This window comes from Ovis canadensis, chromosome 7, assembly GCF_042477335.2.
Source record: "Ovis canadensis isolate MfBH-ARS-UI-01 breed Bighorn chromosome 7, ARS-UI_OviCan_v2, whole genome shotgun sequence".
In the NCBI taxonomy this organism is placed as follows: Eukaryota; Metazoa; Chordata; class Mammalia; order Artiodactyla; family Bovidae; genus Ovis; species Ovis canadensis.
In genome coordinates this window covers 102,790,665-102,805,515 of record NC_091251.1, presented here as the reverse complement: position 1 = coordinate 102,805,515, position 14,851 = coordinate 102,790,665, and the positions used below count along the sequence as shown (strand labels likewise).

Genomic DNA, 14,851 nt, shown 5'->3' with positions numbered 1-14,851 from the left:
TTAACTTCAATCTATCTAAATTTGGGAGGGGGGGGGAACCTTTCTCTTATCCGTAGCCTCAGAGACTTTTTTCCTTTTAGGTGTAAAAATCTCTCCAGTGGTCTGTTGAGGGCAGATATCTTTACTATTGATAATAAGAAGTAACCTGGCCATGGGGAGCAGGGGATTGCGTGGATTATGTAATGGATAACAGCACGGGAATAAGGTTGGTGAGGTTCCTATGTCCATTGCTATTTCAGAGGCAGTAGAGGTAACGAGTATTCATAGTTCACCTGGGTTATCTTCCTATTGTTGTTGTTGTTTAATCAGTAAGTTGTGTCCAATTCTTTGCGACCCCATGGATTTTGGCACGCCAGGCTCCTCCATCCATGGGATTTTCCGGGCAAGAATACTGGAGTGGGTTGCCATTTCCTTCTTCAGGAGAGCCTCCTGACTGAGGGATCCATCCCGCATCTCCGGTATTGGCAGCTGGATTCTTTACCACTGAGCCACCAGGGAGGCCCTTATCTTCCCGTGTGCTTGTTTGCTCAGGCGTGTCTGACACTTTTGTGATCCTGTGGCCTGGAGCCTGCCAGGCTCCTCTGTCCATGGGATTTTCCAGGCAAGAACACTGGAGTGGGATGCTGTTTCCTTCTCCAGGGGATCTTCACAATCCTGGGATCAAACCTGAGACTCCTGTGTCTTCTGCATTGCAGGTGGATTCTTTACCCACTGAGCCATCAGAGGAGCTATTTTCCTATACAGTTATTTAAAATGCTTCAGCACATATGATAATATCATATAGGTCTATAACTCATCTATTTAGGTTTATATACATGCTATCGAAACGCACAGCTAGCATCAGTGAAATCAGTGCCTGTTAGAAGTAGGTTCTCATTGGTATTAATAGAAGTAAATGTATTCAACATGTGTAAATTGGTTAAGAGTTTAAAGGCCCTCCCCAGGCTTACATGAAGAATGTAAGAAAACTTAGTGAGGCCTATAGTCTGACCCCTTCTGAATGGCACCTGAGGCTTGATTCCTAAAAGGAACCTGCATCTAATGGTTGCTGGTAACAGCTAGAAGACAGAATCTGGCCTCTGGGATTTTTAAAAAATAGTTTTGTTGAAGGAAAGTTTCCATAATTTTATGCATTGCAATTTGATACAATTAGGTGATTTTTAGTAACCTTGTAGAATTGTGCATTCATCATCACAATTCAGTTTTAGAACATTTCTATCAATGATAAAAGTAATCATATGCATACTTGCAGTCAATTCCCACTCCCTGCCCTCTGTCTAGAAAGCACTGATCTCCTCTCTACTTCTAAAGTTGCCTTACCTGGACATTTCATATAAATGGAATCATAAATACGTAGTCTTCTGTGTCTGGTTTCTTTCATTTAGCATAGTGTCTGTGAGGCTCATCCGTGTTGTAGCCTATATGAGTAATTTGCACCTTTTTATTACCTTTTTATTTTATTACTGAATAATTGGATGGACCCAAGGAGAAGGCAATGGCACCCCACTCCAATACTCTTGCCTGGAAAATCCCATGGACAGAAGAGCCTGGTAGGCTGCAGTCCATGGGGTCGCTAAGAATCAGACACAACTGAGCAACTTTACTTTCACTTTTCACTTTCATGCATTAGAGAAGGAAATGGCAACCCACTCCAGTGTTCTTGCCTGGAGAATCCCAGGGATGGGGGAGCCTGGTGGGCTGCCATCTATGGGGTCACACAGAGTCGGACACGACTGAAGCGACTTAGCAGCAGCAGCAGCAAGGAAAAAGCAAGAAAGTTCCAGAAAAACATCTATTTCTGCTTTATTGACTATGCCAAAGCCTTTGACTGTGTGGATCACAAGAAACTGTGGAAAATTCTGAAACAGATGGGAATACCAGACCACCTGACCTGCCTCTTGAGAAACCTATATGCAGGTCAGGAAGCAACAGTTAGAACGGGACATGGAACAACAGACTGGTTCCAAATAGGAAAAGGAGTACGTCAAGACTGTATATTGTCACCCTGCTTATTTAACGTCTATGCAGAGTACATCATGAGACACACTGGGCTGGAGGAAACACAAGCTGGTATCAAGATTGCTGGAAGAAATATCAATAACCTCAGATATGCAGATGACAGCACCCTTAGGGCAGAAAGTGAAGAGGAACTCAAAAGCCTCTTGATGAAAGTGAAAGAGGAGAGTGAAAAAGTTGGCTTAAAGCTCAACATTCAGAAAACGAAGATCATGGCATCTGGTCCCATCACTTCATGGGACATAGATGGAGAAACAGTGGACACAGTGTCAGACTTTATTTTTTTGAGCTCCAAAATCACTGCAGATGGTGACTGCAGCCATGAAATTAAAAGACGCTTACTCCTTGGAAGAAAAGTTATGACCAACCTAGATAGCATATTCAAAAGCAGAGACATTACTTTGCCAACAAAAGTCCGTCTAGTCAAGGCTATGGTTTTTCCAGTGGTCATGTATGGATGTGAGAGTTGGACTGTGAAGAAAGCTAAGCGCTGAAGAAGTGATGCTTTTGAACTGTGGTGTTGGAGAAGACTCTTGAGAGTCCCTTGGACTGAAAGGAGATCCAACCAGTCCATTCTGAAGGAGATCAGTCCTGGGTGTTCACTGGAAGGACTGATGCTAAAGCTGAAACTCCAGTACTTTGGCCACCTCATGGGAAGAGTTGACTCATTGGAAAAGACTCTGATGCTGGGAGGGATTGGGGGCAGGAGGAGAAGGGGACGACAGAGGATGACATGGCTGGATGGCATCACTGACCTGATAGATGTTTGAGTGAACTCCGGGAGTTGGTGATGGACAGGGTGGCCTGGTGTGCTGCGATTCATGGGGTCGCAAAGAGTCGGACATGACTGAGTGACTGAACTGAACTGAACTGAAGGTCAAATCTTGGCCCTGCCACTTCTAGCTATGTGACCTTGGGCAAGTTCCTTGACCTCTCTGAGCCATAATTTCCTAATTTGTAAAACAGGGACAATATTAGTGCCTCTTTCATAAGACTCTTGTGAAGATTAAGTAATGTCTATATGAGGTTTCATGTGTGTACGGTAAAGGCTCTAGTTTTGTTACTCTGTTTCACCTGAGCAAACTGAAAGCTGGAGCAGACATTGGAGACCTCAGGTTGGGGGTGCTGCAATATTTGTAAAAATTAAAACAAACAAACCAGCAAAAAACCCACAAGGTTTGACATTTGACGAAGTACAGCAAACATGAAACAGACTCTTAGAAAAGAGAGAGTGGCATTAACTCCAAGAACAGAAACCATCTCCCAGCTCAGTTTACTGTTTATTGTCGGTGTCACCTTACCGGTCTCGTTTCTTCATTAACATCATTTTGTCCAGGAAAATAAGTTATTGTTCATTGAGGGAACTTCTTGAAAGACCCATCAACACTTCAACAGTTTATATCCCAAGACTCTTAGACACCATCGCCTCATCATCTTCCCATTGTGTCTACTAATCCTAAATTATCATGTCATGATCTTTACCCAACCAAGACCCTGCAGGGAAAGACCCACTTTAAACCAGACTGTTTACATTTTGTTCTGACTTGAAACTAAGCGTCCTGTGTCCCCGATACTCCCTCTATGCTGGGTAAACGGACTGCGGGCTGCCCATGTACACAGGCTCCTGGCTCCGATGTGCCTCAAAGACCATCAGCCTCTGCTGAGTCAAGGTGCTCTTCGTGGGGAGCAATAAACTCCTTGCCAGAGCTTTCCATTTGAGGGGAGGGGTTGAACTGCTGTCAGTCAACTGCAAACTAGTTAGAAGAGTTGGAAAACTCTCCAAGTGTGGTTTGCTCTGGAAAACTGCTCCATGAGTGACTGTTGTTGAACAAGCGAACTTAAGTGAGTATCCCAAGAGAATGTCACAGCGAAAGAGTATAGCCCAGCTGAATCCACTTTAGAAGCGGAGAGAGAATTAAGGGAAAATAAACACCGCTGTTGGCTACAGCTGATTAAATGAGGCTGGAACCAACATGGCGGCTGCAAGAGAAGAAAGAGGTGGGGAGAGGGGGAGACGCAAAAGAGGAGATGCGCTTTTCAGTAAAAATGGAAAAAAAAAGGAAAGATGGGCAAGAGATATGAAAAGAAAACACCAGGCAAAAGAAGCCGCTTTCTGAGGTAAGTTAACACTTTCTCACAAATGACTTTAAATTTTTCTGCTGAGGGAAAGATAGACATTGTATGAAATCATTTATATGTGAAATCTAAAAACTGCCAAACTCGGAGAGGGGCTGCGATGGGGCTGTGGGCAGGGGACTGGAGAGGTACTGGCTAAAGTGTACAAGCTTCCAGCTATAATACTACCAAACTCTGAGAATCCAGTGTACAGCGTGATGATTATAGCTAATATACTGTGTTATATCATTGAAAGTTGCTAGTAGAGATCTTAAATGTTCTCAAAAACGAAATGGTCATTATGTAATGGGGCAGAGGTGTTTGTTCATGCGATGGTGGGAATCATTTTGCTATATGTGAGTATATCAAATCAACACATTGTATACCTTAAACTTCCACAATGTTATAAGGCAATTATACCTCAATAAAGCTAAAAAAAAAAATAAAACCTCAGCTAAAGCAAGGAAGGGGTGTGGACTGTCAGTAGTTTAGTTAAATGAAGACAGATGTCAGAAGTGAATGCAGCTGGTATAACCTTTTCATAAAAAGGGACGTGTAGGGTAAGTACCAGAAGCGTGTGATAAGAGAAGAAGGGTGAAAAAGGAGTACAAATTTGAGTGAGTTCCAAGAATGCCTGTGAGGGTGAATTTGAATCTGCAATTATGGCCCAAGCATGCAGGAGGCTAGATATGCTTCCAGAAAGCTGGGGAAAGCAAGAGGAAGGCAATCTCCATGTAACTGCAGCGCAGTGGGTTGGGATAGAACGGCCCTGCAGGGTGAGTGAACAACAGCTGAAGATGTCAGTGCCTCTGGACCAACAGCCTGGATCCCTGTGTGAGTGCATGGAGGAGGGCCGCCCTGCCACCTGCTCACCCACCCAGTATGGTCCTGTGAGCAAGAAATACCCCTCAGTTACTGTAAGGGTTTACACAGGTTAAACTTTGTCTATTTCCTACAGTAATTAGCCTACCCAAACTCATACAGTAAGCATGGATAAAATTGTTAAAATACAAAGCACACAGTTAATAGTGGTCATCTCTGGGAGGTGTTTACAGGCTAGGACTTTGTGACTTTCACTTTTATCTTGTTCAGATGAAGAAAAGATATAATAAAAGGCATGCAAAAAAATCCCAGATTTTAAAAGAGCAAAACAAAGCAATATATATTCCATATAAAAAAATTAAATATATAGTGCCAAATAGTCTGCTTAAATCTTCAAGTATGCTCTTTTACAAAAAGGGGTAATTTAGCTGTGTCAGGGAAATATTTGAGGATCTTGAAGCTTATTGATTGGAATAAGGGCCTATTGTATAGCTCAGGGAACTCTGTTTAATGTTATGTGGCAGCCTGGTTTGGAGGGGCCTTTGGAGGAGAATGGATAAATGTGTATGTGTGGCTGAGATCTTGCTTTTCACCCGAAACTATCACAACATTGTTAATCAGCTATACTCCAAAACAAAATAAAAAGTTAGAAAAGAAAAGCCTAGTGTTGGAAGATTAAAAGGCAAAAAGACATTGGGTATACTTATTACTGAGAAAGTTTCTACCAGTGAGAGAATAGAAGAACCAATTTAAGTGAAGCAGGTAACATCCTTATTTTGCAGACAAAAATGATGGAGACGCTTAGAAAGATTAAGTGACTGATCTTCTGTCACACAGTTAGAAGCAACTCTGGGCCTTAAGACAGGAATTCTAACTCCAAATACAGCTCTTTCTTTTTCCTTTCCTTTTTTTAAAAAAAAAAATGATGTTTATAGGAAATTATCAACCAGACCTTAAAAGAAATATAAATGCTCATTATGGATTAATTTTCTTTCATTGGATTTCAAATAAAATGGAGATTTAGGTGAAAAGTCTAACATTATGCTCAGTATGTGGTGTTTTCACAAGATAGCAGATTAACAATCTAGCATTAGGTTAGGTTCGTTTAACCATATGTCTAGGGCTTCCCTGGTGGCTCAGTGGTAAAGAATCTGCCTGTCATTCCAGGAGATGTGGGTTTGATCCCTGAGTCAGGAAGATCCCTTAGAGAAGGAAATGGCAACCCACTCCAGTATTCTTGCCTGGAAAATCCCCCGGACAGGGGAGCCGGGTGGGCTGCAGTCCATGGGGTCACAAGAGTCAGAAACTACAACCAGTCATATGTCTAGATTCTGGGTTTTTCTTCTTCTTCTGAGAAATCTTTGTTAATTCTCACTAAGAGCCAAAACAGAGAAGCTGGCATTATGGCGGGTACTTAGTACACAGTCCAAACCCAAAGAACAAGGGAAATCTGCAAGGTGAGAGAAAGGAGTTCTCAGGTTGGGGAGGGAGCAGCCAAAGAAGGGGGAAAGGAAGGTTTAAACCCTCCTATGAAGGAACTTTTTCCAACTACTGATATTCTTCCTTTGTCATATCCCCGCTCCCCACCTTGATTATTCACTAGGCATTAGTTACCAACATTTGACTGTGATCATCAGCCTTAGAGATATTTGCCCACACCCTAAACATCTCCAGTCCATGAATGAAAAGCAGGCCAAGTGGAGAAAGAATTGAGGGCAACAATAAAGTCGAGTTGGCCTTTCACTTGCAAAGTTAGATGGGGCCAAAGGGTATTAGGAAAGCTTCAGACTCTCACTCAGAATGGAGACTTAAAGTAACTTACGAGAAGCTGCTCCAGTCAGCAGAGCTGGACTCGGAATAAATTCAAATACAATGAGAGTCCCTTGGACTGCAAGGAGATCCAACCAGTCCATCTTAAAGGAAATCAACCCTGAGTATTCATTGGAAGGACTGATGCTGAAGCTCCAATACTTTGGCCACCTGATGGGAAGAACTGACTCATTGGAAAAGACCCTGGTGCTGGGGAAGATTGAAGGCAGGAAGAGAAGGGGACGACAGAGGATGAGATGGTTGGATGACATCATTGACTCAGTGGACATGAGTTTGAGCAAGCTCCAGGAGATGGTGAAGGACAGGGAAGCCTGGTGTGCTGCAGTCCATGGGGTTGCAAAGAGTAGGGCATGACTTAGTGACTGAACAGTATGTAAGATTGTGTTGTTTAAAACAAGAAACTGAATGAGAATATTGGCCAAAAACCTAGTTCTTAGCCAATCCCAGATCCTTATCAACTTTTACTTAAATTTGATATTCAGGGTTTTTTTGTTTGTTTGTTTTCTTTTTGTAGTCTGCTTTTAAGTGGCAGTGGGTTTGGAAAAAATTGGAGGCAAGCCTCTCTGACTAAATTTGCTCTCTCTAGTCAACAGAGTGTGGAGAGATTCATTAAAATTAAATAATTCCTAGACATCTATGAGGGCAACTTTGTCGTGTGCTTTGAGAAGTATAGGGAAGTAGTAACTAATTAACTAGTTTAAAAACAAGATGTGAATATATTGGCAAAGCCAGAATTTTGTTAAATACTTTAAACGCTCTACTCTGCTGATGCAAAATGGGGAATAAGAATTAGGTAAATTAATTTCGATAAAATTATTTTGTGATAAGCATTTATTAATATTTCCCTAGCCCTAAGATACTGCCTAAACCTCTGGTCATTTCCCTAAACCCTCAGCTGTTGTTTACAATTCAGAAAATTCTTCAAGAGGAAAACGATCGAACGCTGTGTTGGGGATCTCCTTCTCTCCCCTTAAGTTCTTGCTCCCTTCATAACATTCAAATCCCGTGAAACAGATTTTTTTTTTCTGGTTCCTCTAGTTGTTTTCAGACTGATGGCTGATCTAATACAGGGAGGCCTGGCGTGCTGTGACTCATGGGGTTGCAAAGAGTTGGACATGATTGAGCAACTGAACTGGACTAGCCTAATATAGCTGGAGACAACTTTCTGGGCTTCAGTATTTTCCCCCCCTAGATTGCATGTTTATTTATTTACATTTATTGGGATATAGCTGCTTTACAATGTCATGTTAGTTTCTGCTATACAAGACGGTGGATCGGCTGTGTATACATGCATCCCCTCCCTCTTGGACTCCTTCCCACCCTCCCCATCCCACACAGAGCACCGAGCTGAGCTCCCTGGGAAGCTTCCCACTAGCTATATTACGCAGCCATACAAAAGAACGGAGTTGAGCCTCAGTGTTCTTGAAGGTAGCACACTGTCGTGTTCAGGGAAAGAATATTTGAGGCAGATACTCGCGATGTGAAAATTCTGGCCCTCTTCCTTAGTAACTGTGTGACCTAAGATAACATGTTTATCTCCTCTACATTTATGTTTTTCTTAATTAAATGATACAAATTATAATCTCTACTTCGCAGGGTTTTTGAAGGTTAAATAAAGTCCATAAATATTCAGCATAATGTCTAGAACACTGTAGTTGATAAGTATTTTTGTTTGTCATCAAGAAAAGAGTTAATATTTCACAATACAGGGCTGCTTAAAAGAATATAATGTGATTATTTATATAAAACTCTTTATAGCTTGTAAGGCACCACAGAAATAAAAACACAATGTGAAGTGTATTGATTGATGTGTGGTAGCGTGTGGGCATGCTCAGTCGCTCAGTCCTGTCTGACTCTTGCGACCCCATGGACTGTAGCCCGCCAGGGTCCTCGTCCATGGAGTTTTCCAGGTAAGAATACTGGAGTGGGTTGTCATTTCCTCCTCCAGGGGATCTTCCTGAGCCAGGGATCCAACCTGAGTCTCCTGCACTGGCAGGTGGTTCCTTACCGCTGAACCACCTGGAAAGCCTTTTGTGCAGTAGGCACTGTGCTCAATGCTTACGTGCATCGTGTCATTCAATATTTATAATGAGCATATTAAGTTGGAACTCTTATTCCCATTATTTTACAAATGAGGAAACTGAGGTTAGGAAGGATTACGTGACTTTTCCACGGTGAGATAATAAGATTGCTGAGACCTAACCACTACGCAACCAGGGAACATCAAGGTTAGATAATGACAGGCAAAGAAACCAGGGTTTTAACCCCACTCTGACCAACTCAAAACCTAGAGTTCTTCACTCCTGTTTTAATCTCACAAGGCTACATTTCTCTTTCCTAATTGAGGGGGGAAATGTTAATTTTCCAGAACCTGGAATCTAGTAGGTAGCCAGTAAATATTTAGACTTACTGATATTCATGCCAATAAAATCTACAACATAGCAGTAATAGAAATGACAATTTAAGAAGAGGACTTCTAATTCTGTCTTTAACTTCTGCCAGGCCTGGGTTTATGCTGCACTTTCCATTGTACTTACATGTGAGTCACTTTACTTAAATTGTAGAAGGAATGTGATTCCAGTTGCTGCAGAGTCGCATCTATTGACAAGTAGCTGAATGTCACAAAAACAAAAGACAAAGTAGAGAGTTAGTAAGGTCGTGAACTGCAAACATACCATTAATTCTGATGTAACTGCTTTCTCAGGGGCATCCCTGAGAAACATGTACAACCCTCATGATTTCTCCCTAATTATGTTAAAAGTAGTTTTTTTAGATGCTGTTTTATCCGAAAGTTTTCCAATTCATTGGTCTTACTCATTTTTCAGGTTTCGTTGAACTGATACTTCCTTTAGAAGCTTTCCCCACATTTCCTGATTAGGTCAAATTTCTCATAGGATAGCCTTATGGCACCACGAATTTCTCCTTCCACTAATTACCACAGTGAAACTTTGCAAGTACCTGGATGATATTTGATTTATGTTGTCTCATTAGACAGCCAGTTCTCTGAAATGGAGAACTGAGCCTGGTATCTGATGGACACTGAATGTTGAGTACCTTTCATATTGCTTGTCTTGTAGTAGACTTTCAGTAAATATGTAGTTAAGTGAATGAATGAGTAAATGAATGAATAGGTGAGTTACTCAAAATAGCAGAAAGTGAAAGATGGCAGAATAGAATACACAAATGAATAAGAAGCATCTTTAATGGAGTACTTAACATCATGAGAGTAGAGATGTAGTTTCAAAGATGAAGAAAAAGCTACCATTCTCTATTGGACCATTCCCTGCAGTGGTGGCTGTATACTCTCTCAAGACTTTGCTTTTTTATTTTGATGAGGCTGAAAACTCAAGGTTTGTTTTGAACTTTGTAAATGAAAGGCAACACAAAGTTCTATGTACTTAAAAAAATAGAACTCATGAAGAATACACAAAGGATGATATTTCAAATAGTCTCCTTAAAATTCCATTCTGTAATAAGAATGACTAATGCAGCCAAATTCAAGGACTGTGTGTTCCTGAGAGGCATTTCTATGAGATCTGGGAAAATTAATGATTAATAGATGGTGCGGAGCCGAGCTTCTCAACCTTGACCACACAGATGAACTATCTGGGAGGCTTATGAAACATGTCTTAAGACTTGGTCCAGAATAGTTAATTCAGAGTATATAAGGGATGGTCAAATACTTTTATTTTTAAAAAGCTTCCCAGATGACTCTAAGGTATGTGCATGCGTGCTCAGTCATGTGTGAGTCTTTGCAACACTATGGACTGTAGCCCAGCAGGCTGCTCTGTCCATGGGATTCTCCAGGCAGGAACACTGGTTGGGGAGCCGTGCCCTCCTCCAGGGGATCTTCCCGACCCAGGGATCAAACCCAGGTCTCCTGCATTGGCAGGAGGTTTCTTTACCACTGTGCCACCTGGGAAGCCCCTCTGAGGTACAAGGCAAGGTTAAGAACCCCTGGCGTATAGTTTGAGTCGAATCTGCCAGTAAAATGTTTCCATTAATGCAATGCTTGTAAGAGGAGTGCTGACTGTTCCACCTGAGTCTTTATCACTGGTGGTGTGAGTGTTCTAAGGGTCCTGCCCTTTCCTTATCTCCTCTCTAACCAGTAATCCTTTGATCTGTCAGATCTCCCAAGCCATTGCCACTTGTGGATAACATTGCATAAATTATTTTGATCCAAATATCATATCTCTAACAGAGAGGAAACCATTGAGGATGTTGGAAAGAATTTATTGTGTAGACATTATGGAGATTTAAGGTGGGTGAACGGAGAAGGCAATGGCACCCCACTCCAGTACTCTTGCCTGGAAAATCCCATGGATGGAGGAGCCTGGTGGGCTGCAGTCCATGGGGTCGCTAGGAGTCAGACACGACTGAGCGACTTCACTTTCACTTTTCAGTTTCATGCATTGGAGAAGGAAATGGCAACCCACTCCAGTGTTCTTGCCTGGAGAATCCCAGGGACAGGGGAACCTGGTGGGCTGCCGTCTATGGGGTCGCACAGAGTCGGACACGACTGAAGCGACTTAGCAGCAGCAGCAGCAGCAGCAAGGTGGGTGAAGCTGAGCAATCTGAGGGACAAGCTTAATTACGAAGGTGGCAAACTTGTTTTCCTAACTTTGCATCCTATCCATTGCTCCAGTATTTCTCCTGAATTTCTTAGGAAGGGCAAAGGTTTAGGAAGGGCAAAGCTTTCTTAAGGTTTTAGTCATTCAGCACGTGTCATAATAAATGAAGTTCCAATTTATCCAACTGAATGATACCTCCTTAGAGGGCTGCCATAGCTTGGTTGCAAAGACAACACATAGGAACCATTTATTCAGTGGGATAAAAGCAATGATTCCCTATTGCTTATCCTATTTTTATAATCAGGAAAAATCAGATCCAACCTTTTCCTCAAATTTCTTCTTAGCATGTAAGTTGTATGTAATCACTAGGGTAACCATATCATCTATCATCCAAAATAGGATATTTTTGTGAGTTAAAACAGGGTACTATTAATACTTATGTCAGAATAATAGGTGGGACAGTGTACTGTCCCAGACAAACCTCCTGCTTATCTCTCTCCTCCCCCAAGATGTGACGGCTCCCTGACTATTCTCTGTGCTGTGTGCTCAGTCGCTCAGTCGTGTAGGACTCTTGTGACCCCATAGACTGTAGCCTGCCAGGCTCCTCTGTCCATGGGATTTTTTATGTGTGTGTGTATGCTTTCATTCAACAAATACATATTCAACACTTACTTTATATGTTAGTAAATGGGCACTGACCAATCAGACCTGCTCCCAAGCTTCCAGGAACTCACAGTAGTGAGAGATGCAGACTGGTACATGGGATTAACACGTGCAGTGATAAACTCTCTGATGGGATTCTGGCATGCTTAATCCAGACTGGAGAATCTCAGCACAGACTCCTTGGAGGAATCTTCCTCAGGACCTTCAGATCTGCCTGGACATCCTGAACATCTCAGTTAACCTTCCTTCTTTTATTGTCCATCATTTTATTTTAAACCTTCTCAAATTTCTAACCCTGCCATTCTACCCTCAGTATGAGTAGATAATCTTTTTAATAATTTGTAGAAAAGATTGAAACCTTGAGATGAGAATTTCTGGAATTCCCCTCCAACAAGCCTGTTAATTTACCTGCCTCTGCCCCACCTCATACTACTACTTTCTTATTACAGCACCAAAGATGCCCATTTTCCTGCAGGTCAACCCCTCTCTTTGGATGCCATTCCCTCCTGCCTCCTGAGGGACCCCATACTCTTAAAGTAATTGTTCTTTCTTCAGTTTTTCTTTAGCCTCTCTGATGCCTTTCCCTGGTCATGTTACTTCTACCTGTTCATGACTCTCAAGTTTCAGTCTCTACCCAAATCTCTCCCCAGTGCCCCTACATACCTGGGATTTCCAGCTCTAAGTTCCTTAGTCTACACTGATACCCAAATCCCCTCCTCAATTAATAGACTTATTTATTATGTTTTTGCTTCCTGAATTGATATATTTATTTATTATGCTTTTGCTTATTTGTCTATTTCCTTTCATTTGATTGTAAACTCCACAGGCGCACGGTTCGTTGTCCATTTGTTCCCTGAGGTATCCCAGTCACTTAGACCAGCAATTGATACATGCCAGGGAATGAATCAGTATTTCTTGAATGAACTGATGAAAACTGATACCCTGATGTCTACTAGATATAGCTGCTCGATGCCTCCAAGGCACCTCCAATGCCCTGTGCCCCAAATTGAATTCCTGACTTATCCCCTGCCCCTCCATAGCAGACACACAGAAAACTTCTCTGCCTTGGCAAATGTGCTCGTCAACCACACAGAGGTCCCAGAAGGAAACAGCAATGAAATTCTCCACCTCCAAGTCAACCATCTTTTGTTCTCTTCTCCCCTATTTTTCAAACCTGGCCACTTTTTCTTTTTTTTTTAATTACCACTCAAGCCATCCCCATTCAGTCTGCCACCCCTCTCCCTGGGCACTGAGTCAACCTCCTCACTAGCTTCCTGCCTTCAATTTGCTCCACTTCTACCCATTTTCCACACCACGGACAGGGCATATTTCTAAAACATCTGATCTGTCACTTCCCTGCATATAATTATCCTGTGGCTTAGTCCTTAGGGGAGATTTCAAACTCCTTCAAAAGATTCACAAAGCCCTGTCCTCACTTACATCCCAGTTTTATTCTTCTCTACTGTTCCCACTTTGAGACTAAGCTCCAGCTTCCACAAACTTATTTTTTCTTCTTCTTTGACTTATCTTTCCCTCATCTGTTTTTGTTTTTTCCCCCAGACAATATAGATTGCAAATTAGGCAATTTGCATTCCATTTCCTCCAGGAAGCCTACCCTGACCACACCCCCTATCCAGGTAACAGACTTCTCACATGAGTTCCTAGGTCACCCTAGAACTGACTCCATCATGGCACTTACTACTCTCTTAGGAAGGAAACTGGAGGTTCCATGAGTATTGTCAACTATTGTATGTAACACATCTAGCAAAGTGCCAGGCACAAAGTAGGCTCAATAACTATTCACTGAGTGAATGAATTAATATAGTCAAGGAGAGACACTAAGTGCTTCCCTGGTGGCTCAGCTGGTAAAGAATCTGCCTGCAACGCAGGAGACCCTGGTACAATTGCTGAGCTGGGAAGATCTGCAGGAGAAGGGAGAGTCTACCCACTCCAGTATTCTTGGGCTTCCCTGGTTGCTCAGACGGTAAAAAAAAAAAAAAAAAAAAAATCCATCTGTCAGTGTAGACTCACCAATTTTAACAACTGTACCAGCCTGGTGGGGGAAGTTGATACTGTGGGAGAGTATGCATGGCAGTGGGCAGAGAGTATAGGGCAACTTTTGTTACCTTCCCCTCAGTTTTGCTGTAAACTTAAAACTGCTCTACAGTGTACTGAAACAGAGAAAAAAGGAAAGAAATCTATAGTATAGCCCCGAACTGTAGGAACAATCAGAGCTAGAGACAGTCCTGTAAGAATTCGTTGTGTTAGGTAACAGTGAGTCCAAAGGCAAGAGAGTGTTCATTCAGGGGGCAGAGGGCATAGAGGAATTAGGACAAAATAAACAAAGAACTGGCATGTAAGGATCTGAATGAAACAGGAAGCCAGAAAGGGAGACGGGGAGGAGTCAGGGTAAAATGTTAAAAAGAGGGATGGAACAACAGCAGGGAAACCAAAGAAGACTAGAATTTGGAAAAAAAAAAAAAAAAGAAGGGCTGGTAGGAAAATAACAAAGCTGCAGAGATGTTCAGCTGGGCTGGCCCCTCAGCGTCAGCACTACTGATATTTTGGTCTAGATCATGCTTGGTTGTGTGTGGGGAGTATCCTACACCTTACAGGATGTTGAGCAGATCCTTCAACTCAGCCCTTAGATACTGGTAGCACCCTTCTCTCCAGCTGTGACAACTAAAAACCTCAACTCCCTGAAATGACACACAGGACAATAAGTGGTCATGAACTGACTAATTTTAGCCAGAGACCACACAGGCTGCTCCTGGAGGTGTTGTTATTGGTGTGCCTGGATTATCTGTGCTGCTTGTCAGAGTCAATGAATTAAA

General features: G+C 42.2%; 1 protein-coding gene across 1 annotated transcript in view; it reads right to left on the bottom strand.

Moving 5' to 3' along the window:
• Positions 1–14,851, bottom strand: part of TSHR (thyroid stimulating hormone receptor) — a 133,574-nt gene that overhangs the window by 22,327 nt on the left and 96,396 nt on the right. Inside the window, exon 3 of the mRNA XM_069595229.1 lies at positions 9,321–9,395. Within this exon, the coding sequence (XP_069451330.1) occupies positions 9,321–9,395 (75 nt within the window). The remainder of the gene's footprint in view (positions 1–9,320; positions 9,396–14,851) is intronic.